At 34.8% G+C, this 27,335-nt stretch overlaps 1 protein-coding gene across 1 annotated transcript in view; it reads right to left on the reverse strand.

Moving 5' to 3' along the window:
- Positions 1–24,869, reverse strand: part of LOC133333824 (uncharacterized) — a gene marked incomplete at its 3' end in the record, with an annotated part of 57,021 nt that extends 32,152 nt beyond the window's left edge. Inside the window, exons 1-7 of the mRNA XM_061542138.1 lie at positions 24,824–24,869; positions 22,183–22,336; positions 21,697–21,820; positions 19,552–19,783; positions 15,680–17,104; positions 13,765–13,970; positions 10,002–10,473 (exon numbers count right to left, since the gene is read on the reverse strand). Of these exons, the coding sequence (XP_061398122.1) occupies positions 10,002–10,473; positions 13,765–13,970; positions 15,680–17,104; positions 19,552–19,783; positions 21,697–21,820; positions 22,183–22,336; positions 24,824–24,869 (2,659 nt within the window). The remainder of the gene's footprint in view (positions 1–10,001; positions 10,474–13,764; positions 13,971–15,679; positions 17,105–19,551; positions 19,784–21,696; positions 21,821–22,182; positions 22,337–24,823) is intronic.
- Positions 24,870–27,335: the final 2,466 nt, after the last annotated feature.

The following is a 27,335-nucleotide window of genomic DNA, read 5'->3' on the forward strand; positions in this document are numbered from 1 at the left end:
AAAGGGTATAATAAAAACTGAAAATCAGTAGCTTTCTCCCGGGAAGCCGTCAAGTCTCTAATATAAGCATACAAAGGATTTGTAAAATTGGGGAATGATAATCAATATATTGTATAGAATAAACATGTAGATTTAGGAAATATTGTAAAGAAGTCGTTGCTATTAGCGTGAATTTTTCAGGAAACCTCGCCACACTAAGCGTAATTTTTAAAGAATATTTTTGGTGGACCCTCGCCGAAATATGTGTTGACTTGTTTTTATAACCTCCACCAAAAATTGGAGTGTATATTACTTTAAATTTGTCATTCCGTTTGCAACACCTCGAAATATTCATATTTGCAACACCTCGAATTCGAATAAAATTCTACGTCAATTTAAGCGGGTCCGTCTGTTGAAATCTCGATAGAAATCGCAATATTTAAAATAGAGCTCTGAAATTTTTTACATACATTGCTAGTACTCCTACGATGTTTGGTATGTATCGGTCCTCGTTTTTGGTTAGTCCCTATATTGCTGTACCCACAAATATTCCGTATTTTGGGGATTTTGGACAAGTTTTCCAAATACTGACCCAAGAGGTAGAGGTAGCATATAACGAAACCCCCAAAATTTGATACTTTATGGATTTTTAACACGTTTTCTAAACGAATTGGATGTGATTTGGTATTTTGGGTTCTCATTGGATGATTCTTCTCCATTTCCGGGTATCCACCATCTAACGGTACACCCCAATACTCGTTACTTTGGGGACTTGGAACACGTTTTCTAACCGAACTGGCTGTAATTTGGTATTTTGTTTTATCATTGGATAACACATATCCATACCAAAGCCCAGTACGGAAACATCAAAAGACAGACGGGGCCGACTATATGATACCCTTCACCACGTTGGGTACATACAAGAGGTGCTCACGATATCCATTAGATAAAATAGACATATCATACATATACATTTGAACTAAATTAAAATAACCCAATTTCAATCATCGAGGAAAATATATAAAATATCACAGTGCGCTATCCAAAATTTATCTCGGCACAAAATCCAATACACGTTATTCTAGGTTTGATTTGGTACGTTGTGCACTAATTCGTCCTAAGCGGACAAACTTTAGTTACTGGTACATCATTTTGATGAAATCGGATGAAAATAAATATGGAAATTATATCTAAACCTGATTATATGAGGGAGTTATATCTACATCTGAACCGATTTCAACAACAAAATATCGTGCAAAATTGGACTAAAGTATATATGTGAGGTATATTTAAATCTGAAAATAAATGCATAACTCGATGCAGAAAGTGATTCTCATAACGAACCACGGGTCTATCTCGATTCCTTTTGCCTGTTACAAACATATGCACAAAGACATAATACCCTGAAGAGTATAATTATTAATATTGACCCAAATTATACGGTAGCACCCATATAACGGTACCCCCTGAATATCCGATATTTGTGGGATTTTGGATACGTTTTCCAATCGAATTGCCTGTATTTTGGTATTTTGGGTGGGTCTTATTTAATGACCCATGTTTTAAGGTAGCCCACCATATAACTGTACTTCCCCCATATTCGGTATTTTGGGTATTTTGAATACGTTTTCCAACCGAATTGGCTGTAATTTGTCATTTGGGGTTATCATTGGATAACACATATCCACACCAAAAATTATTATTATTGACCCAAGTTTTAGGGTAGCCCCCATATAACGACACCCCTAATATTCGGTAATTGCTGGATTTTTGACAAGTTTTCCAACCGAATTGTCTGTTGTTTGGTATTTTTTGTTCTCATTGCGTGACGCATATCCGTACCAAAAATTATAAATATTGACCCAAGCTTCAGAGTATCTCCCATATAACAGTAACCTCCAATGTTCGGTATTTTGGGTATTTGGACATGTTTTCCAATCAACTTTGCAGTCCCCTTATAACGAAGGCCAGGTCTCCACTCTTAAAAATCTTAATATTGACCCAAGTCGGTATTTGAGAATTTTGAACACGGTTGCCTATAATCTTCTTTTGTATTCTCATTTACTGTCAAACCTCACTACCAAAAATATCAATATTGATCGCCGTTTTATTATAAGCCCCATATAACAGTAGCCCCACTATTATATATTTGGAAAATTACAATGATATTCAAAGTTCAAGGTCCTATAATAACATGAGTTTTCTCTAGTGAGCCGCCATTAATTATAGATATTTTGATTCTTGCTGGAGGGTATAGAATGTTTGACCGGGCCGAAATTAACATTGTTTTTGCTTTTTAAGTATGTTTATGGTTTTATTGGATATTGTCATTCCGTAATTTTGGAATTTGAAAAAAATATATCCTGGAATAGGTTCATGTTTGACACAACCCTCATATTAAGGTCTAGTTTATTGTTCGATGTTTTAAAGAGTTCTTTGTAGGCGAAAAACCATTTTGTAAACAATTTTCATAATTATACATAATCTCCATGAAAGGTTAGGTCGCATTTTCCCTGAGAAGTTTTTTGTAAAAAAAAATTCAACCAAACCAGATAATAACAATGTTAAATATTCTCTATACCCCAATTCTCAAATACTTATTCCATACCATACCGTATAGGTAACAAATTAAATCACATATACTAATACACTGGCACATTTTCCTCCTCTACGATGCCTAAAGGTCTTGTATCTGATCAACAGTTGAACATGTTTGATACAAACAAACACACATGTAGTGTTTCTAATTGAGTTTTGGGGATTTTTTGTTGTTTAAATAAAAATTGCCAAAAGGGTATAGTGGCTGGATGTTTGACAAGGTGAATTACATTACGTTTAAGTGCTTGTATTACATTTTAAATGAGAAATGAGAGGGTTGAGTTTTAGAAAATTCAATGACAAATCATGAGGGATTAGAATAAGCAAAAGGTATGACAAAATGAATTTACTATTAGCTGGTTTGCAATAAATGCAATTTTAATCCTTAAAATATGCAAGAAATCTTTATAAAAATGTAAATAGAAGCTCATTGCACTAGAATCATAATCATCATATAATCCTTTCAAATAGAATCTTCATCTTGTTATTATTTATTTACGTTAGTTTACAATAATATTGAATTGAATAATTCTCTGACAAATTTACCTGGTCACATTTAATCTCTCAACTCTGATATCGATTTAACCTGTTCAAAATCGATTGGCAAATGTTTACATTTAAGTAAATTAATTAAAATTCTATTCAATTCCTGTTCACTGGTCTTCAACTTCTAAACTACATTTGCATTTTTTCTTTTTTTTTTTTTTGTTTTCTGTTTTTGTTGTTTTTTGTTAAATAAATTCTATTGAATTCATTAAGTTTGGACATTATCTAAATGGACATAGTCGTTATGTGCATATGAGTTTGTGGTAAAATAAAATGAAATAAACTAAGAATAAAACTAACAAACAATATTTATCGAGTACAGAAAGAATAACTTTCTTGATACCAGGCAAATAGGGCCTAACATATCATTGTATTGCAATGGCATATCAGGCACGTTCATTTTCAAATGAACATGTGTATATATGTGTGTTTGTAATTGTGTATCGACTTTATTTGTTTGTATAGGACAACATTTGTAGTGATATGTCAACTTAACAGAAATGCTTATCGAGACTTAAAATGTCTCCCCACAAGGTTCCAATTTGCTTAGATTGTGCTTTGACATCGATACCGAAATATGGGAATTATTTCAAAATGATGACCGATATATTCCATTTATTAAAAAAACAGTGAGCGGAGCAGTATAGTCGGACGGGGCCGACCATATGATACCCTACACAACTACCACGAAAATCAAACTTTCTGCGGTTCTGTATTCTGAGCCTGGACAATATTTCGAGATATTTGCACCCTTTTTACCGATTTTACCAATTTTTTTTTTCTTGAAGTGAATTTTTACCCCGTAAAATAAACAAATTGTCACTTTAGGTTTGGTTTGACCCTCGGAATATTGGCCGATCATCATCTAAACAGCCGCTCTAAGTATTTGGTCAGATCCCCTTCACCTTGTAAAATATGTGATGTTCTGCATATAATAATTGCCTCTAGAGCTACTTGAAAATCTGACAAAATTAAAGTTTTCCGTTCATTGCACCCCCTGAATGAAATCTCATCTTCACCAAAAACTATAGGCGTCGTCCTTGACCATAATCGGAACTTCATGTACAATTTCAAAGCTATCAGCGCGACATTTCCGTCCTCTAATGAAGTAATAGTAATACTATGCATATAGTAACCTTTATTTAATTACGTATAACTCCCACATCAGAGTACATGCAGCCATAAGTTTGGTATCAATTTGAAGGTCAACAACTCCTCTTGGATATACTATCAACTTCTCGGCTCTATGTCCTTCAAGAGTAAATATATACGCCCCAGAATCAAAATTTTGTAATTTTTCACACATTTCACATTTTTCACAAAGTCAGGGTCCATTTGATTGACCGATCTTTATCAAAACAGGAATGCTTATTCTTTGGCACGATCCTCTTCTCCATGTAAAATTTCACGATGTTCGGACCATAACTGCGGCCTCTGGAGTGACCAGAAAAACCGACAAAAATTAGGTATTTGGTCCATTTCATCCCTTAAATATTAACCGATCTTTACCAATAGCAATAGGGGTCTTCATTGGGCCGAACCTATCCTCCATGCAAAATTTGGTGAAGATTGGTCCATAACTGTGGCCTGTATTGTGTTTACATATTATAATGGACAGACGGACGGACGGACACACATGTCTAGATCGACTCAGATAGTCGAGATATGGCGATCGGTATACTTTAAGGTGGGTCTAGGACCAATATTTCGCGGCGTTACAAACTCTTGGGGCTGCATAAAGCTATAATACCCTGACATAGTTGTGTAGGGTATAAAAACAAATCATGTTATGATAGGACCTTGAAAATACCGAAAAAATACGTAAGAAAAATATGATTTAAATTCTCAAAATATCTAATAGTGGGGCTACAATTATATCGGGCTATTATAAAACGGAGATCAATATTGTTTTTTTTTTGGTTGAAAAACGTGTCCAAAATCTCTAGAATACCGAACACTGTAACAGTACTCCCAGGTCATACCCTGAATCTTGGGTCAATATTCATACTTTTTGGTACAGAAATGTGCTACACAACGAGAACCCAAAATATATAATTACAGCCAATTCGTTTGGAAAATGTGTCCAAAATACCTAGAATACTCATGGTACCGTTATATGTGGGCTACCCTGAAACTTGGAACAATATTCATAATTTTTGGTACGGATGTGCTATACAATGAGAACGCAAAATATAATAAAAAATATATAAAAACCAGTGAGCGGAGCAGTATAGTCGGACGGGGCCGACCATACGATACCCTACACAACTACCACGGAACTCAAATTTTCTGCGGATGTTTATTCCGAGCCTGGGCAATATTTCGTGATATTTGAACCATCTTGCCCGATTAGAGGTAAACAGCACCTCTTCCTCACACTGACATATTTTCCGATTATTACGAGTATTCAGTACATTTATTGTCCAGATTCCCTTTAATGTGGGTTGTGTTGTCATGTTCGGCTTTCATTTGTGGTCTATAGATCGACTCGAAAATAACACAAAGAATTAAGTTTTCGGCCCACTTCATTGCAAAATTATTATCTGATCATCAAAGAAAATTATAGGCGTTGTCCTTGACCATAACTGGAACCTCATGGAACATTTCACAGCGATCTGCGCTATAGTTCCCCTTTCTAGAGTGATAATGGGTTACTAAATAATATACAAATACGGAAATATCTGTAAATATTTAGGTATAACTCCCACATCCGAGCACATACAAAAATATAATTGGTATTAATTTAAAGGGCAACCACTCCTCTTGGATATAATATAAACTTTTCGGGTCTATGTCCTTCAGGGGTAAATATATGCGCTATAGAATACAAATTTTGTCCTTTTTAACACAAAAGTCAGGGTCCATTTGACCCGCTAAATATTGACCGATCTTTATCAAAACCGGTATGCTTATTCTTTGGCCCGATCCCCTTCTTACGATGTTCGGGCCATTATTGCGGCCTCTGGAGCGACCAGAAAAACCGACAAAAATTTAGTATTTGGTCCATTCCATCCCCTAAATATTAACTGATCTTTCCCAAAAACAATAGGGGTCTTCCTTGGCCAGAACCCATCCTACATGCAAAATTTCGTGAAGATTGGTCCATAACTGTGGCCTGTATCGTGTTTACAAATTATAATGGACAGACGGACGGACACACATGTCTAGATCGACTCAGCTAGTCGAGATATGGCGATCGGTATATTTAAAGGTGGGTCTAGGACCAATATTTCGCGGCGTTACAAACTTTTGGGGCTGCACAAAGCTATAATACCCAGACAACATAGTTGTGTAGGGTATAAATACAAAATTACTGCCAATTCGGATGGAAAAACGTATCCAAACATTACAAAATTCTGGAAAGTGGGAGGTACCGTTACATGGGGGATACGTTGAAACGTGGGTCAATATTGATAATTTTTGGTACGGATGTGCTATACAATGATAACCCGAAATACCAAATTAAAGCCAACGTTTTCAAAATCTGCATTTGCAATACCAAACATCATAGGAATACTGGGAATGTCTGTGCAAAATTTCAGAGCTCTGCCTTAAATATTGCAAACTCGTTTATCTATTGAGGTACAATTTTATTCAAGATCAAGAATATATATACTCTTTGGGGCCTCCGGTGAATATTTCGTGGTGTTGCAAACGGAATTACAAATTAATTACTCCAACTTATGGTGGAGGGTATAAAAACATCGGCTGGTACCTATGTCCAAATATGAACCTATATTATAAATTGTCTGTCAAAACTGATTCTAATATGAAACAATTGATATTTGGTGTTGCCACATTTTTGGTTCTCGTCGCATTGCCAGGTGTTTGTGGGTGGTACATATTTCATGGTTCAAGGAGAAATTTCAAACCCGATGTAATTAGAAATTTCAGAGTATTTGAACATGACTTAGTCCCCACATATAAGTTCCATCCCATTTTAGCTGTTATCATTTGGTCCTAGGTCGAAGATACAGTAATTTTATATTCCGGGTGCTTGTTGGGTATAAAATCCTACATTTCGTTTTCTACGTGGGCGAGAGACATCGTAGTATTTATTTCCATACATTGGCAATACTGTATTGAAGGTTCTAGTAGCAGTTTTAAGCGAAGTGGCAGTACATCGATTTTTGAGGGAATACATTTTTTTCGCAAAACATTCTAGATCTAAGTTTTGACATATTCCCTATACAAATGTCCCCTAATTTTTAGATATATTAATGGTTATAGTTTGAGCTTTAAATATGCCTTTTTGGATTCAAAGAATAAATGACCTATTCGAAGAATGTTTTCCACAGTTCATTTAAAACCAGTAAGGAAAGTAGTAAAGTCGGACGGGCCGACTATATGATACCCTTCACCATTTTGGGTATATTCAACAGATGGAATCCTAACAGACGTCGCATTTTTGAAGGACCATTAACATGAAATTAAACATGTCATACTGCAACCAATATTAAATTTCGGTCAGATATAGAGTTGCTTCTTATGTCAATAAATTTAAAGCAAAATATCGAAATCTAAACCGATTTCATCGAAACTTGTCACATGATAGGTTACACTTATTTCAGTATGTTTTGTGCATTCGGCCACATTTTGAGTTCTTCATTTACTTATAAATTCAAAGTTCGTGCAAGTCGAAGGATATATAGGGACTTTGATGCATCATTTACATAAAATCGCACGAAAATATATATAGGAGCTATATCTAAATCTAAACCGATTTTCACGAAACTTAGCACACATCAATGTAGACTTAATTCAGCAGGCTGTGCCAAATTTCGTTCAAATCGAAAGATATATAGGGACTTTGGTACACCATTTACATAAAATCGGACGAAAATATGTATGGGAGATATATCTGAATCTGAAAAACTTAGCACACATCATTCTAGTCTTAATTCAGTACGCTTTGCCAAATATCGTGCAAATCGAAAGATATATAGGTACTTTGGTGCACCATTTACCTTAAATCGGACGAAAATATATATTGTATTTATATCTGAACCGATTTATCCCAATTTCAATAGGGTTCGTCTTTGGGCCAAATATATGAGCTGTGCCAAATTTCATCTAATTCGAATCAAAAATGCGACCTGTACTTTGTTTATAATTTAACATGGACAGACAGACGGACGGACATGTATAAATCGAAGGTTATAAAAATCGCCCGTATTTTTTGGTAATTGGAAAGTCCTTTCCGTCTGTAGTATTGATAAACAGACACCATGTTTCTTTGGGCCAAATCAGTTTCAGAAAATTTGGAAACGGGTGCGCATGATATCTCTCGAAGGGAGTAGCCGAGTAGCACATCGTTATATTTCTTCCAAACTAAGTTCAAGTTCGAATATGGCGAATATCGGTCCTACCTCCCCTACAATATTGTCAAAACTGTAGAAAAAGTTATTTATTTGGCCCAAGAACGAACCCAATTGAAATTGGAAAAAATCGGTTCGGATTTATATATAGCTCCCATATTATTCGTCCGATTTACACGAAATTAGGCATAGCGTACTGAATTGGGTCTAGAATATTATCTGTTAAGTTTCGTGAAAATCGGCTCGGATTTATAGCTCCCATATCTATTTTCGTCCGATTTAATGTAAAAGGATCACCAAAGTCCTTATATATATTTCGATTTGCACGAAATTTGATACAGCATACTAAATTAAGTCTAGAATGATGTGTGTTGAGTTTTACATTTAGATATAGCTCCCAAATATATATTCGTCCGATTAAAGTGCCTATATATAATATCTTTTGATTTGCCCTAAATTTGGCATAGAGTACTGAACTGAGTCCAGAATGATATTTGCTACGTTTCGTGAAAATCGGTTCAGATTTAGATATAGCTCTGATATATATTTTCGTCCCATTTAATGTAAATGGTATATCAAAGACACAAAATATTGCCAATTGCCGATTTTGTTATTCCATTGTACACAACAATGTGAATCTGTCCGTTTGACATGAAATGTAGATCAGGTTGCAGAATGGTATATATGTCGATTGACTTAAGTCGGTTCATATATAGATAAAAATACACATTTAATAGGTTCAATTTGAGGCCAGTGGTCTTTCAAAAATGCATAGTGGTGAAGGGTTGCATATAGTCGGGCCGTCTGATTTTACTACTTTCCTTACTGGTTATTACTTCAATTATAAGTTTTCAAACTATCCATAGTTCTTTCCCAATTCAGTTAAGAAATATTATTTTTTTCAAAACTAAAAATTACCACACTTATATCTCGCTGCACTTTTTTACTTGTTTTCTGTAGAGATTTATGCATGTCTGTCCCCCTGACTGATCATATATTTTTCTAGGCAATTTGCAGGTAACATTTATTATCCCTACCCTCATTTGCTAAAAAGCTGGAAACATACATACTTTTTAGGATTCGGAAGCTAGAATACATACATACATATGTGTTATTCTATCAATTTCAATTCAGTTGTTATTGTCGTTGATTCCGTCTTCAATTCCTGACATAAATCTCCAGTAACCATCACTAAGTGACACTGTAAAAGGCCACACATACGAATTGCAACAAACTCATAAATGACACAACCAGGTCGAAAGCAAAAGAACAAAGCTAGCTATGGAAATGGAAAATGAACATTTCTCAGTAAACATGGACCGGTAAAGTTAATTTATTCAGTGGCCCAAACTTAAAATGTCCTCAGGTACACAAAAACACCCCCACACACACACTCGTCCAAATCCAAAGCAACGATTGCCATGTTGACATTTTCCATCTCTGAAAAAAAACCAGATGAAGCTGTCTCATACAGTGTCCATGTGTTTTATTTCTCACAGCAAGAACAGAAAAAAAGACAATAAAATTGAATATTCTCCACCTGCCCCTCCCGAAACTTACCCCATTGCAAGCGTACAGTACAATTAAGATTCGCAATAGCTTTGGCAGTGGTACGCTGACGTATATACAAGGTATTCAGGTAAGAGGTTATATACACCGGAGGCGGAGATGTCGGCCGGCTATAGTACAACTGTTGCTGCAGCTGTTGTTGACGTAGTAAAAATTCGGCAACATCTGTCGTTGATGCCCATGGGGAGGTTGTCTCCATGTGACCATTGCCATTTGCAGCAGCTACCAACAGATGACTATCAAGCACTACATCATTGTTGAGATGGAAATCATTAGCACTGGTACTACTACTGCTGCTGCTGCCGCCGCCGCCCGCACCACCCTGGTAATAGTCAGGCTGTTGCATATGATAGTTGGTGGTTAAATAGCTATCCTCAATGGGACTGCCGGTGTGGACATTTGCATATTGAAATTTACATAGTTGCCATTTGGTGCCGTTATTGTCGGCATAATTATCATAAACCTGAAATTAAAAGAAGAAGACGAGTGGATGATGATTTTTAAATATATACACACACATTATGAATTGTAAAATTTGTGGCAAACATTAATTAAATTGAAATGATAATATTTTTAAATATAAAGCTAATCTAATTGTAAGATAAGGGGAATAAGGAAATTTCAAATTTTTTAATAGAAAATTAATAAATGATGATAAGTATTGTAAAAAAATTCGCAAACATTTTTAATTTCAATAAAAGAATAGAAATCCAAAATTTGTCTTTTACTCGTGGTTTTTTTGTACTAAGACTTGTATTTTAACCCTTCAATGTAAAAAAAAATTGTCGGAATAAAAATCTAAAATTTTGTATTTAAAATCATATAAAGGTATATATTATAGAAAAAATGGCAATTGTCATTTTAACCCTCGGCCAGTTTTGTCTGTCTTTCAGCAAAAACGAAAACAACAATAGTAACGGTACATAGGATAACCGAAAAATCACAAAGAGAGAGAGAGAGTACTTTAAAATGTCGAATATATTGGACAAAAACACTGAAAGGGTTAAGCACAGTTTATCAAATAACTCCGTCCGATCACCAACACAGTAGTGTCTTTGCTGATTCATGTAAATGATCCCAAAGACCATTTCTCGGTAGCTTTCTCCGCATGCACATTTGTCGCATTTGGCACCCGGAAAACCTAAGAGTTAATAGGAACTTCCATTTTTATATGGAAAAGAATGTCTGTAACCCCAGATCCTTTTTATAGGAACAAAAATCCTAGAACCTCAGGTACTGTTTTTTTAGAAAATAATTCCTAAACAACATTCCCTATTTTTATATAGAACAAAATTACTGGAATTTCCGTTTTTCTATAGAAAATCTAAGTTTCTGGTTTTACTCTAGAGAAAATGTTGCATCGTATTTTCCTATTTTTTTCTATAGAATTTTTTTTTCTAAATAAAAATTAGTTTCTGTTTTTTCTACAGACAAAAATTTTGGAACCACATTTCCAGTATTTTTCCTATAGAAAAAAAATTTGGAACTTCAGTTCCTTTTTTTCTAGAGAAAACCAGTAAGAAAAATAGTAAAGTGGGACTGGGCCGACTATATGATTTCCTTCACCACTTTGGGTATATTCTACATATATCCAAAGAAGACAAGAAATTGAATGAAAGATATATAAGAACTTTGGTGCACCATTTCTACTAAAACGAACTAAAATACACATGGGACTTATATCTAAATCTGAACCGTTTTTCACGAAACTTAGCACACATCATTATAGAGTCAATCCAGTACGCTATGCAAATCGAAAAATATATAGGGACTTTGGTACACCATTTACATTAAATCGGACGAAAATATATATGCGAGCAATATCTAAATCCGAACCGATTTCCACGAAACTTAGTATACATTACTGTAGACTTAATTTAATATGCTATGCCAAATTTCGTGCATACCGAACGATATTTAGGGACTCTGGGGCAGCATTTACATTAAATCGAAAGGAAAAATATATGGGAGCTATATCTAAACCTGAACGGATTTTCGCGAATCTTAACACACATCATTCCAGACTTTATTCAGTACGCTACGCCAAATTTCTTGTAAATCGAAGGGTATATAGGGACATTGGTGCACCATTTACCTTTAATCGGACGAAAGTATATATGGGAGCTATAACTGAATCTGAACCTATTTTCTCGATACTTGGCACACATCATTCTGGACCTAAGTCAGTTATCTATGCCAAATTTCGTGCAAATCGAAAGTTATATAGAGACTATGGTACACCATTTACCTTAAATCGGACGAAAATATATATGGGAGCTATATCTAAATCTGAACCAATTTTTTCCCAATTTCAATAGGGTTCGTCCTTGGGCAAAATAAGTGACTTGTTCCAAATTTCATCCAAATCGGATCATAAATGCGACCTGTACTTTGTTAACAAAAATACATGGACGGGCGGACAGACGGAGATGCATAAATCGACTCAGAAAGTGGTTCTACACATATTCTCAAAAGTAACCATGTGTCTATCTCGTTTCCTTTTACCTGTTACAAACATATGCACAATGACATTATAACCTGTACCACAGGGTATAAAAATTGGAACCACAGTTCCTATTTTTTCTATAGAAAAAGTTTTTGGAACCTCAGTTCTTGTATTTTTTTTATAGAAAAAAATTTGATACCCATGTTCCTATTTTTTTATAAAAAAATTGGAATCACTTTCTGAGTCGATTTATGTATGTCCGCCCGTCTGTCCGTCTGTAGATGTTAAATTGTAAACAAAGTACAGGTCGCATTTATGATCCGACTTTACTACTTTCCTTACTGGTTTTTAAAGAAAAGGGGGAGAACCTCAGTTCCAATATTTTCCTATAGAAAGAAATCTAGATCTGTTCTTATTTTTTAAAACAAAAAAGTTTCAGGATTGTCAGTTCCGGTTTTCGATAGAAAAAATTCCTGGAACTACAATTTTTTTTTATATAAAATTCCTGGGTCCTCAGTTTGCTACAGAAACAAATTACTGGAATCTGTTTTTTCTAAAAAAGATTCTCTCTTATTCTTTATCTGTTTTTTTCCTAAGAAAAAATTCCTGGAACCTCTGTTCCTGTATAGAAAACTAATTAAACTAATTCTATTGAAAAAAATCCCCATATTAATTTCTATTTCACCCCCATATTATAAACATTGGCTAAATTTTTTTGTCTTCAGAATGATATCAGAAGTGTTGTAATAACATTTAAACATTAACTTTCCGCCATTCTACATGCATAAATTCTATTTATGCATTTCACCTCATCTAAAAGATATAAATTATTTTATATGTACGAATGTGTTGTTGTTTTCATTACAAACTGAACAATACACACTGTCGCCATAAATATTCCATTATGAATTTGTACAACATTTCACAATATTCCCATACATATATTCATCCACCCATAGTTGCCCAGCAACAAACTTCCAAACCTCAACCTGAACATAAGTAATTCATTTGGGCGAACACACACTCACACACACACGCAAATATTCATAAATTGTAAATTTACGAACAACACGCATAGTCACTTTGGAATTCATTCATCTACAGTAACAAACAACAACAACACCAACACCAACACCAACAATGAATGTTTGATGTCACACTATTTCAGGCAGTTCCTTCGCTATTCTAGGTCTTCTCACTGCTCCTGCTGCTGGTTATCACCTTTGTAAACATAAACTTTATGTATGACATGACATACACACACACACACGCACCGACATACATGCATACACACACATCGATACATACCTCTATTATGTTGTTGTCCGGACATCCATTCTCAGAAAATTCCACATCATGCAATTCCAAGAGGATGTTATGGCCAAATGGTGCCACTAGATGCTGTGTGAAGTCGACATTTTCTGGCATATCGTGCGGATAGTTGAGCTGATAAAGATGACCGGTGTCATTGGTGGTCAACTTGATGACGCGTTCACGCTTTTCCATTTGACCAACTGCAAATGAAAGAAAAAAGAAGTTGAATAAAGTCACAACAACAACAACAACATCGGCAACAAAAAGAGGAGGAGAATATGGAAGAAACGTTTTTCAACATGAAGTGGTGATAAATTTGCGCGCATGAATTATTAATGGTCCTTGGAATGTGAAAAAAAACGGAACTTGAAGGGTAAACTTTGAATTTAAGGTAGTAATGAAATGCATGTTTAAACATGAAATATAAATATGTACATACATATGAACATATATGCAATATTTTTAAGGACTACAAACGTAGATTTTAAATGACAAGGATTATCAGCTCTAAAGGCGAGGACATGTAATCTAAAATTTTAACAAGGACTATCAGCTATTGAGGCGTGGATTTTTAAAGAATATTCTAACAAGGACATTCTGTCTAAAAGGCGTGGATTTTTAAAGAATATTCTAACAAGGACATTCTGTCTAAAAGGCGTGGATTTTTAAAGAATATTCTAACAAGGACATTCTGTCTAAAAGGCGTGGATTTTTAAAGAATATTCTAACAAGGACATTCTGTCTAAAAGGCGTGGATTTTTAAAGAATATTCTAACAAGGACATTCTGTCTAAAAGGCGTGGATTTTTAAAGAATATTCTAACAAGGACATTCTGTCTAAAAGGCGTGGATTTTTAAAGAATATTCTAACAAGGACATTCTGTCTAAAAGGCGTGGATTTTTAAAGAATATTCTAACAAGGACATTCTGTCTAAAAGGCGTGGATTTTTAAAAATATTTTTTTCGAGCATATCTAAAAGGCGTGGATTTTTAAAAATATTTTTTTCGAGCATATCTAGAAGGCGTGGATTTTTAAAAATATTTTAACGAGGACATTCTGTCTAAAAGGCGTGGATTTTTAAAGAATATTCTAACAAGGACATTCTGTCTAAAAGGCGTGGATTTTTAAAGAATATTCTAACAAGGACATTCTGTCTAAAAGGCGTGGATTTTTAAAGAATATTCTAACAAGGACATTCTGTCTAAAAGGCGTGGATTTTTAAAAAATATTTTAACAAGGACATTCAGTCTAAAAGGCGTGGATTTTCAAAGAATATTTTAACAAGGACATTCTGTCTAAAAGGCGTGGATTTTTAAAGAATTTTCTTACAAGGACATACTGTCTAAAAGGCGTGGATTTTTAAAGAATATTCTAAAAAGGACATTCTGTCTAAAAGGCGTGGAGTTTTAAAGAATATTCTAACAAGGACATTCTGTCTAAAAGTCGTGGATTTTTAAAGAATATTCTAACAAGGACATTCTGTCTAAAAGGCGTGGAGTTTTAAAGAATATTTTCACAAGGACATTCTGTCCAAAAGGCGTGGATTTTTAAAGAATATTTTCACAAGGACATTCTGTCCAAAAGGCGTGGATTTTTAAAGAATATTTTCACAAGGACATTCTGTCTAAAAGGCGTGGATTTTTAAAGAATATTCTAACAAGGACATTCTGTCTAAAAGGCGTGGATTTTTACAGAATATTTTAACAAGGACATTCTGTCTAAAAGGCGTGGATTTTTACAGAATATTTTAACAAGGACATTCGGTCTAAAAGTCGTGGATTTTCACAAGGACCTTCGGTCTAAAAGTCGCGGATTTTTACAGAATATTTTCACAATGACATGCAGTCTTATAAGCTGGGAGATTTAAATTTGTAATTTTTTCAAGAGTATTTATTCATATACAACTTACCCGTGTGATATATCGCCTGAAATCCTCTCCCTCGCGGATGTTGTCCCGTACGAAATTGTACCCGCAACTGCTCCCGCAAGCTAACAAACATTCCATCGTTTACATGATCAGCATTTTGAAACGGGCGAAAGACACCATTACCTAAGTCCACTTCCAACATTGCATCCTGCAGGAAATCGTATTCCTTGATTTCCAACCACACTCGCTTGCCCAACGGCGCTTGTATAACAAAGGCACAATTAAGATTGTTCAGCAAAAAATACGGATAATTTGGACTCGATATGGTACCCTCACGTGAGGTGAGCGTACGCAACGGGCAACCGGAAACATCGATTGCTTTCCAGATGGCAGCAAACCCCATACTCGCCATCGAATAGTCACTGTGAAAGTTCAACATGATTTCATTGCCACTGGCTACAAAGTCAAATTTGGACATATTCGAATCGTGGGTACCACACCAGCGTACATAGGGCAGAAAGGTTTGGGCATTGTCTGTTGTTGGAGCCGACATATCCCCGACTATTGTGCTACGTCGTTGACGGCGACCAAAGGCGCCATTGTTATTATTGCTGTGCTTTTTTATTGCTTTCCGTTTATGACGAAGAGGTAGATGAAAAAAATTCGCCGCATGATGCATTCGCTGTTGGTTGACATTCGTCTTTTTACGAGTTATGCGATGTTTTTTCCTGTTGTCTCGGTCAGCGGAGATGTCATTGCTATTGAAAGGATTTTTTGACACTTTTCGTGAATTTCCTTTTGCATGGAGCCTGTCAGTATTTCGCTGGTGAAATTGTACTGCCTTCTGTCCATGCTGAGTTAGTTTGCTTTCTGCATGGCCTCCATAATAAAATTGGTTGTGTCCTTGCAGTTTGGCAGTGTATCCTTTTGTGTGAATGCTTTTTCCAATGCTTCTTCGTAATCTTCGTTTATCGCGTTGCTGCTGTTGTATTCTCTTATCATTCCTTAGTGTGGTTTCATTATCGACACCATTGTAGTCATCATCACCACTGGTCATCTCACCACTATTATTATCCTCATTGGCATCCTCAAGAGCAGTGGTTGTTATATCATCAGTGTCTGTATTAGCGGCAACAACATCACCACCACCTCCATTGGGAATAAAATCACCATCCGCAGCAGCATCTTCATCGTCATCGCCAACTTGACCATTGTTGCCTTTGTTGTCGCCTTCGTAAGCTGCAAATTGTTCGTGTGACATTAACATGGCCATTGGCACGGTATTGGCACCCGGTTCCAACTGTATTTTCGATACAATGTCATAATCCTGTATGCTTACGAAGTCGTAAAGGCATTCATCTTGCGACTCTAAATCGATTTTTTGAAATTGAACAATAATCCGGGTACGCTCCGGTGCTTTTATATGCACCCAATAGTTTATATTCAAGGGATAGGTATTCGGATAGGCTGAAATTGAGAAGAGGCACACATACACACAAAATGATAAATTAGTGGATTATACATTTAATGAAAGTAGAGAGAAAGAGAGAGGACATATCGATTACATGTGTACATAATGATTTTAAAAAGGCTATCCTCTCTAAAAGAGGATTTTGAAGAATTGTGCAAAAAGAATTATCAGGTCTAAAAGGACCTATTTTTAAAGGATATTTCAACAAGGAATATTAGCTCTAGAGGCGTGGATTTTTAAAGGATATTTCAACAAGGAATATTGCTCTAGAGGCGTGGATTTTTAAAGGATATTTCAACAAGGAATATTAGCTCTAGAGGCGTGGATTTTTAAAAGCATATTTCAACACGGAATATTAGCTCTAGAGGCGTGGATTTTTAAAAGGATATTTCAACAAGGAATATCAGCTCTAGAGGCGTGGATTTTTAAAAGGATATTTCAACAAGGAATATTAGCTCTTGAGGCGTGGATTTTTAAAAGGATATTTCAACAAGGAATATCAGCTCTAGAGGCGTGGATTTTTAAAAGGATATTTCAACAAGGAATATTAGCTCTAGAGGCGTGGATTTTTAAAAGGATATTTCAACAAGGAATATTAGCTCTGGAGGCGTGGATTTTTAAAAGGATATTTCAACAAGGAATATTAGCTCTAGAGGCGTGGATTTTTAAAAGGATATTTCAACAAGGAATATTAGCTCTAGAGGCGTGGATTTTTAAAAGGATATTTCAACAAGGAATATTAGCTCTAGAGGCGTGGATTTTTAAAAGGATATTTCAACAAGGAATATTAGCTCAACAAGGAATATTAGCTCTAGAGGCGTGGATTTTTAAAGGATATTAGCTCAACAAGGAATATTAGCTCTAGAGGCGTGGATTTTTAAAGGATATTTCAACAAGGAATATTAGCTCTAGAGGCGTGGATTTTTAAAGGATTTTTCAACAAGGAATATTAGCTCTAGAGGCGTGGATTTTTAAAAGGATATTTCAACAAGGAATATTAGCTCTAGAGGCGTGGATTTTTAAAGGATATTTCAACAAGGAATATTAGCTCTAGAGGCGTGGATTTTTAAAAGGATATTTCAACAAGGAATATTAGCTCAACAAGGAATATTAGCTTTAGAGGCGTGGATTTTTAAAAGGATATTTCAACAAGGAATATTAGCTCTAGAGGCGTGGATTTTTAAAAGGATATTTCAACAAGGAATATTAGCTCTAGAGGCGCGGATTTTTAAAAGGATATTTCAACAAGGAATATTAGCTCTACAGGCGTGGATTTTTAAAAGGATATTTCAACAAGGAAAATTAGCTCTACAGGCGTGGATTTTTAAAGGATATTTCAACAAGGAAAATTAGCTCTACAGGCGTGGATTTTTAAAGGATATTTCAACAAGGAATATTAGCTCTACAGGCGTGGATTTTTAAAAGGATATTTCAACAAGGAAAATTAGCTCTACAGGCGTGGATTTTTAAAGGATATTTCAACAAGGAAAATTAGCTCTACAGGCGTGGATTTTTAAAGGATATTTCAACAAGGAATATTAGCTCTACAGGCGTGGATTTTTAAAAGGATATTTCAACAAGGAAAATTAGCTCTACAGGCGTGGATTTTTAAAGGATATTTTCTCAACGACAATCAAGACTAATGGCGTGGATTTTTAAAGGATATTTTCAACAAGGACAATTAGACTACAGGCGTGGATTTTTAAAGGATATTTCAACAAGGAAAATTAGCTCTACAGGCGTGGATTTTTAAAGGATATTTCAACAAGGAAAATTAGCTCTACAGGCGTGGATTTTTAAAGGATATTTCAACAAGGAAAATTAGCTCTACAGGCGTGGATTTTTAAAGGATATTTCAACAAGGAATATTAGCTCTACAGGCGTGGATTTTTAAAGGATATTTCAACAAGGAATATTATTCCTTGTAATTCGAAATGTTTTCTCCACTTGAATGTAACATTTGTCAATCTGTGAAAATAATCAAAACCAAAACTGTATGCATTAACGTCATTGTTGTCATTTCCAAATCCTAAATATCCTTCATCCCAATGTGGTCATTTAACAAAACCCACATTTTAGATAAAATCAACATCGCATTTTGTCCAAACAACTACAGACAAACACAGAGGCTGTGCAATACAGAGGCTATGCATTAGAGGATTTAGTATTTATATTGAAATAGCAATGAGGTTAAATTCAAAAGCATACATACACATACGTATGTTTAGATATGTGTCTGTATGTCTGACCTTCCAACATAAAATCAATCACAATACACACATATACGAAGAGACAGGTTACGTGATTTGTGGTTTAGTGTCCGTCCGTCTGTATGGAGGTAATCCATCTTTAGGAAATGCCATTGACACACAGCACTATCAGCACTATATAAGCTTTTTAAGGTCTATGTGTGTGTTTGTGGAAAATAAATATATGAACTTACCTGGTGACACAAGACGTCCTTCCGTTCCAGTTATTGTGAAATTGCTGAAAGCCAAACTTCCAAACGGTTCCTTCGGTTTCTTGCACACATAGCCACCAACTTTACTACATTTTTGTGATTGCCAATACAGACCGGACGGCAGCATTGGTGTGGGTGACATTTTCCATTGTAAGCCCAAGCACATTGCATCAGTTGGCAGGCTATCGAACTGACCCTGACCAGGTAGCCAACCCTGTGGAAAAATAATGAAACAAGAAAAAACGTGAAAAAATTACAACATCGAAATATTTTTGTATGTAGAGGAGATCACGTTATATAAGTACATTCGTGTTTGACCACCAATACAAGGCCACGCCTTGTATTTTTTTAAAATATTTTTTAAACACCAATGCAAGGTGTGATATTTTAAAGAATATTTTTCTAAGGACAAACAAGGCGCAGATTTTTTAAAGAATATTTTTCTAAGAACCAACAAGGTGCAGATTTTTTAAAGAATATTTTTCTAAGGACCAACACGGCGCAGATTTTTTAAAGAATATTTTTCTAAGGACCAACAAGGCGCAGATTTTTCTAAGGACCATCAAGGCGTAGATTTTTTAAAAAATATTTTTCTAAGAATTTTTTAAATATATTTTTTAAAGAAATTTTAAAGAAAAAAAGTCGTGGATTTTAAAGAATTTTTAAACCATATTTTTCAAGGACCAAGCGGTTTTTGTTAGGAATATTTTTCAAGGACCAACAAAAGCCGTGTATTTTTTAAGGAATATTTTTCAAGGACCAACAAAAGTCATGGATTTTTTAAGGAATATTTTCCCAACAAAAGATTTTTTTAAGAAAAGAGGGACTATAATGGAACCATGTTCGACTTTTAGGGAGTTTTTCAAAAAAATGGGGACCAAAACCCAGTTTTTTGACTATTTCTCCAAAATGGTTTGCGATAATCATATTACCACTCAATGGAAAGGTATTTTTATAACCTTTAAAATGTTACCCATGTTATATCAACCGGATCCGTAGAACCGGATGTACCCGGGTAACCGGGTACGTCCCAAAAAAAAAATTATATCCCCATAATAAGGGTAAAAATACATACCTCTGGAAAATTGTTCAGAAAAATCTGATCGTTTTTACTAAACTAGAGTTAAGCCGAATATTTTGTCAAGGACCGACAAAAGGCATGGATTTTGTAAGGAATATTTTTCAGGGACCAACAAGGCGTGGATTTTTTAAAGAATATTTTTTTAAGGACCATCGAGGTATGGATTTTTTATAGAATATTTTTCTGAGGACCAACGAGGCGTGGATTTTTTAAAGAATATTTTTTATAGGACCAACGAGGCGTGGATTTTTTATAGAATATTTTTCTTAGGACCACCAAGGACGTGGATTTTTTAAGAACATTTTTCTAAGTACCCTCACAGTCGTGGATTTTTTGCAGATTATTTTTCTAAGGACCTTCACAGACGTGGATTTTTTACAGATTATTTTTCTTAGGACCACCACGGAAGTGGATTTTTTAAAGAAAATTTTTCTAAGGACCCTCACAGTCGTGGATTTTTTACAGATTATTTTTCTAAGGACCCTCACAGACGTGGACTTTTTACAGATTATTTTTCTAAGGACCCTCACAGTCGTGGATTTTTTACAGATTATTTTTATAAGGACCCTCACAGACGTGGATTTTTTACAGATTATTTTTCTAAGGACCCTCACAGACGTGGATTTTTTACAGATTATTTTTCTAAGGACCCTCACAGACGTGGATTTTTTACAGATTATTTTTTTAAGGACCCTCACAGACGTGGATTTTTTACAGATTATTTTTTTAAGGACCCTCACAGACGTGGATTTTTTACAGATTATTTTTCTAACTTCCAACAAGGCTTGGATTTCAAGGACCAACAAAAGTCGTCGATTTTGTAAGGAATATTGAATAAGTTCGCGCCACGTCGTTGATTTGTTTAAAGATTATATTTCCCACCTTTAATTAATAAATTCTAAAAATGGAAATTTTTGACCACAGGGATTTTACAAATCAAAAATTTAGCCACATTGTCGTTCAATATTTAAGTTTTCATATTCTTTATTCGATTTTATTACTTTTAGTTTCGAGTTCATTTAAATGTAATCGATAGCAGAACTTACCTGAAATGTCATCGCTGTGTCATCCGTCCATTCGAATTGGCGATTTTTCTCCAATTCGGCACCCAACCAATAAATCAATTGTGGTGAGTAATCGATTTGATTGCGGATATTGGATGTGATAAATCTAAATTTGTTAGCAAGGCATATTTTAGAGGTCATCAAACACACACAAACATACGTAGGCATTGCAACGTTTACACGGAGGAATGAAAAAAAAAATATGAAAGAGAAAAAGACAGTAAAAATTTGGTTATTATGAAATATATTTTGTGATAAAACATGATTTAAACTCAGTAGGAACGATATTTTAATTTGTAGTTGTATTTATTTCCTCTTAAAACTATTCACGATTTGTTGTTTAACAATCAAATTTACTGCCCATATCCCAGCTCTATTCCACATGTGTATCATAAAAATCCACTTCAATTTCAAAGTGATTTCGAAGACGAAAAACAAAACTGTAGTTCATTTCATTGCATCACTCACCTGTGTTCATCTGCCGACGACACCGAGGTCAACGAGGCACCCATAGCTCGACACACCTGCTGGGCTGTATTCCAATCAACTTCCGGATATGAAACAAATAAATAACACGAACCATTGTACGGTTTCAAGCGTTCATTGGAACATTCAGATGCAGCTGCAAATACACACAATAAATAAACCATATGGAAAATCGAAAAACAATCGAAATAGGGAACATTTTATACGTCAAACAAGAAATCCAGGTTTTTTTATTATTCCTATTGCGAATTCTCAAACACTATGCGGATTATATTGCGGTATGGAAATATATAGTTTTTTTTTGTTAGCATTTCTATAAGCTATATATTATATATTATGTAAGAACTACAAGAAAGTGCAGAAGTTAAAAATGCAACATGCTAAAGTATTACATTTATTAAATATACACACATACATATATACACAAAGAAGAAAATAATAGGGTTCACATGGATATGTTATATAAAAGAGATTGTGAATAAGTCAGTACGCAACATTGAAAGAAAACGGTCCTCTATTGGGTGTAGGAGGATGTGTCAACATTTATAGAAAGATATTCTAGACTTATATAAAAAATCGTCTGTCCTTCTTGTATAAGATATTGTGGATTTGTTTTTTAGAGAATATCTTCTTTCTATAAAAAGATCTCTCTTCTTTTATTTTCATAAAAGATCAAAAGATCTCTCTTCTATGAAGAATCCGACCTTCTCCTCTTCATAGAAGACAATAAGGTATTGATATTAAGACCAAGAGGTATTGTTCATAGAAGACTTGAAGGCATTTTTCATAGAAGATCTGAATGTCTTCTTTATAGAAAATCGGAAAATCTTCTTCATAGAAGTACAGAAGGTCTTATTCATAGAGGAGCAGAAGATTTTCTCCATAGAAGACCAGAAGGCCTTTCTTTAGAAAATCGGAAAGTCGTCGTCATAGGGACCAGAAGGACTTATTTATAGAAGATTGGAAAATCTTCTTCGTAGTGGATCCACATGTCTTCATAGAGGACCAGAAGGTATTCTTCATAGATAACGAACACTTCTTATATGTCTTTTTTTAGAAAAAATCTGTTTTTCTTGGCTTTTTCATAGAAGACCAAAAGATTTTTTTCATAGAAGACCAATAAGTATTCATCATAGAAGACCTGAATGTATTTTTCATTGAATACCAGAATGTCTTCTTTATAGATAATCGGAAAGTCTTCTTCACAGTGGTCCAGAAGGTCTTCCTTTAGAAGGGCAGAAAGTTTATTTATGGAAGATCAGAAGTATTTATTAATTAATACCAGCAGATCTTCATATGTAAGTCCAGTATGATTTCCTGAGGACCAGGAATATTTCCTTGTCGATGGCCAGAAAGGTATTCGTGTACTACTTACTTACATAGCATACCACGTGGTCTTCTTTTAGCCCTGTTCTGGATACAGGGAACATAACTCAATGATACCGTACTCGTCCACATGTTGTGGATAATGTAAAGCCCAATAACATTCATTGGGTAGCTGTGAATCTACATATGCCATCGCGACCAGTCAGCGGGGAAGAGTTTCGGAAGAAATTGTCGCCTTTACTAATTAATAACGAAATTATTTGGAAGTTCTTAGGGAACTTAGGGAACATGATGTTGCAGTCAGGGATTTCTTGATCGAATGATCTAAAGGTGCCGCTAGTTAACCCAACATCGGATCTTTAGTAACCAGAGCACAAAATAGAAAATCATACCAGGGCCTTCCTATCAATCAGGGCCTTCAAGGAGGTCCCTGAAATCCTTAACACCATATGCCATTGGGAAAACCGACATAAGTATGTCCATGTCGGCTAGAAGGAGATCCCATAAAAAGGCATCTAATGTGGCTGCAATTCCGGGGACCAAACCTCAAATTTGAAAATAAGGTTACTGTTGGAGTGTAGGATCGATGTAGTTTTGGAAATTCATACTTATATGTAGTAAATTTGGTGCAATTGGAATTTTGGGTAAACTGACAGAGCTGAGATCCTCAAATTTGGAGTAAGGATCACTGTTGGGGTGTAGGATTGGGCTATGTGGAAAGTTTTGGAAATTTGTACTAATGTGTGGTGCCCAGTTTGGATTTGGATGAACGATAGAGCTGGAATCTTGATATCGTCAGCGCCATCAATTGAATTACATGATTCAAATATGTAATTGCAAAAATTTAATGTGTCTTTTGATGTAATGTTTCATATCTTTTGATCTATAAAATTTAGTTGAATAATATGAATGTCATATGAAAGGTGGAAATATGACCTTTCTTGCACAACCTAATATTTGTAACAGCCGGAGTTTGTATAAAGGATATATGTTTCGTTCCTTGGTTGGCTTTCCCTGCGTGCTGGCTTTTTGCGCGGCTAAGCTTCACCGGATTAGGGTTGGTTCTTGCCATCCACAGGGCTGAGCGATCAATAAATCAGATCGTACGGGGATTTTGACAAATAGAAGACAGTTTTTTTTGAAGCCCGAAATATTCCCAACATGAAAAAGAGAAAAGAAGAAGGAATATTTAGATAAAAAGAAAAAGAAACGAACAATTTTAGTTAAAGAACCTAACCAATAAATACGAAAACAGGTATTACCCGACGTCTAACCTGCTGAGGAACTTCCCACCTACCGAGATTCTTTCTCACCATAGCATCTTCGTCCCCAAAACTTAGCATTACTTTCGTTGACTTACCGCATTCCTACCACCTTACAAGACCTTTTACTCCAAATTCATTTTTTTCAGAGAATCAAATTATTGATAAATTATCTTTCTCGTGCTTGCTGTCTCAATTATAGAGCAATCGTTTTCAAATTCGTGTGTACATTCGGTAAGTAATTCGTAGCAACTTTCTTTTTGGATAAATTCCAACTCAATTTATTTTAAATATGTTTTCTTTCAAGATGTTTGTTATAAAAATTAACCAAGGAAGGCAAAGCCTTCAAAAGTGAAGCCTGTCGAGATCTTGTGGTCCCTACCCTGGACTGAGCTCAACCCCGAGTTTCTTGTCAAAATGGAATCCAGGTAACCACTAACAAATTTATTTAATAACAACACACTTTATCTCTTTCTAGAATTATTTTGCGTGGAATTTACTAATAATCTTAGCTGAAGGTCTCTGTCGTTGCAGTAATTTAACGGCTTTGTCAAAATATCGAGGCACACCGGACTGGTCATTCCATACAATGCTGATTCTCTCTCCTTGGACTGGTGGTGCGATATTGTTCTATACCTAATTCATTAAGCTGTGCCAAATTTCGTGCAAATCGAATGATATATAGGGACTTTGGTGCACCATTTACATAAAATCGGACGAAATATATATAGGAGCTATATCTAAATCTGAACCGATTTTTCCTCAAGTGCCGATTTCGATTTGTTCATCTTAACATTTTATCAACCCTATTTAAAATCCGAAGATGGCGGTCAACATCTTCTGGTACCTCTCAACATATGATCAGTTGTTTTATAAAAATATATACCTCACATAATGCGAAATAAAACATGAGTATCATTCCATAGACCTCCGCAAACCATAGGCTGAGGGTATATATCTGTTGGCAACACCGACAGACACTTTATTCATTTATTTTAAAATGTATCTTCATTAAAGCCAATTTGATCAACTCTGACGTGAAATTCCATAATCCACAATATATTACAACGACCTTTTACATAAAAACGTTAAAACCAATTGTGTTAAAATAAAAGATAGATATCTTAAAATCCCAGTGTTACTGTCCTTATTCCAAAAATAAATAAAGTAGCTGCAATACGACACAATTACCACTAGTAATCCATTCTACAAGGACATACACGTTGTGTCGTTTTAACCTGTGCTGGGAATCGAAAAGTGTGCATGCATGAATGTATGTTGTTGTTTCAACATAAATGACATACAACAACTGGTCGGTTTCCCATGTATTTTTTTTCATTAATTCCATTAAATTATTGATTATTATTCTTTATGCTCTTATGCTTATCGTCAATGTTGTTGTTCATCTGTCCATTGTTTGCCTTTACATAAATATTGATTTATTTTAATCATTTTTTTTCTGTTTGAATTCCAAATCAACAACTTAAATATGTAAAATACTGATGTAATTACATGTGCATACATACAAACATACAACCACTTAAATAAATATAATAACAATTAATCAATAAATAAAATGCTATTTAATACTATTTGCATTACTGTTTCATAGGAGTAGTATGGAAATGTTATAAATGTAAATATAATTATTGCAAAAATATGTATGTATGAACATGCAGTTGGTCATATGTAGAAATTATGCTTTACAAAAAAAAAACATCAAATTGGTAATTATGCAGTATGAATTAATTTGCAGATACCTACTGTATCCATGATGGGGAGAGTTTTTTTTTTTCTAGGAAACAACTTAACAAATTTTGCAATGAAGTTCTTTTTTTTTTGGATGATGGTTGTAAAGAATCACAACAAGGACCATTACGGGTGTGGATTTGTTAAAGAATATTTTTCTAAGGACCACCAAGGCGTGGATTTTTTAAAGAATATTTGTCTACGGACCAACAAGGAGGCGTGGATTTTTTAAACAATATTTTTCTAAGGACCAACAAGGAGGCGTGGATTTTTTAAACAATATTTTTCTAAGGACCAACAAGGAGGCGTGGATTTTTTAAAGAATATTTTTCTAAGGATCAACAAGGCGTGGATTTTTTAAACAATATTTTTCTAAGGACCAATACAGGCGTGGATTTGTTAAAGAATATTTTTCTAAGGACCAATACAGGCGTGGATTTGTTAAAGAATATTTTTCTAAGGACCAATACAGGCGTGGATTTGTTAAAGAATATTTTTCTAAGGACCAATACAGGCGTGGATTTGTTAAAGAATATTTTTCTAAGGGCCAATATTTTTCTAAGGACCAACAAGGTGTGGATTTTTTAAACAATATTTTTCTAAGGACCAACAAGGTGTGGATTTTTTAAACAATATTTTTCTAAGGACCAATACAGGCGTGGATTTTTTAAAGAATATTTTTTTAAGGACCAACACAGGCGTGAATTTGTTAAAGAATATTTTTCTAAGGACCAATACAGGCGTGGATTTGTTAAAGAATATTTTTCTAAGGACCAATACAGGCGTGGATTTGTTAAA

This window comes from Musca vetustissima, unplaced genomic scaffold (genome assembly GCF_032173495.1).
Source record: "Musca vetustissima isolate MV318-11 ecotype Yass unplaced genomic scaffold, APGP_CSIRO_Mvet_v1 utg5780, whole genome shotgun sequence".
In the NCBI taxonomy this organism is placed as follows: Eukaryota; Metazoa; Arthropoda; class Insecta; order Diptera; family Muscidae; genus Musca; species Musca vetustissima.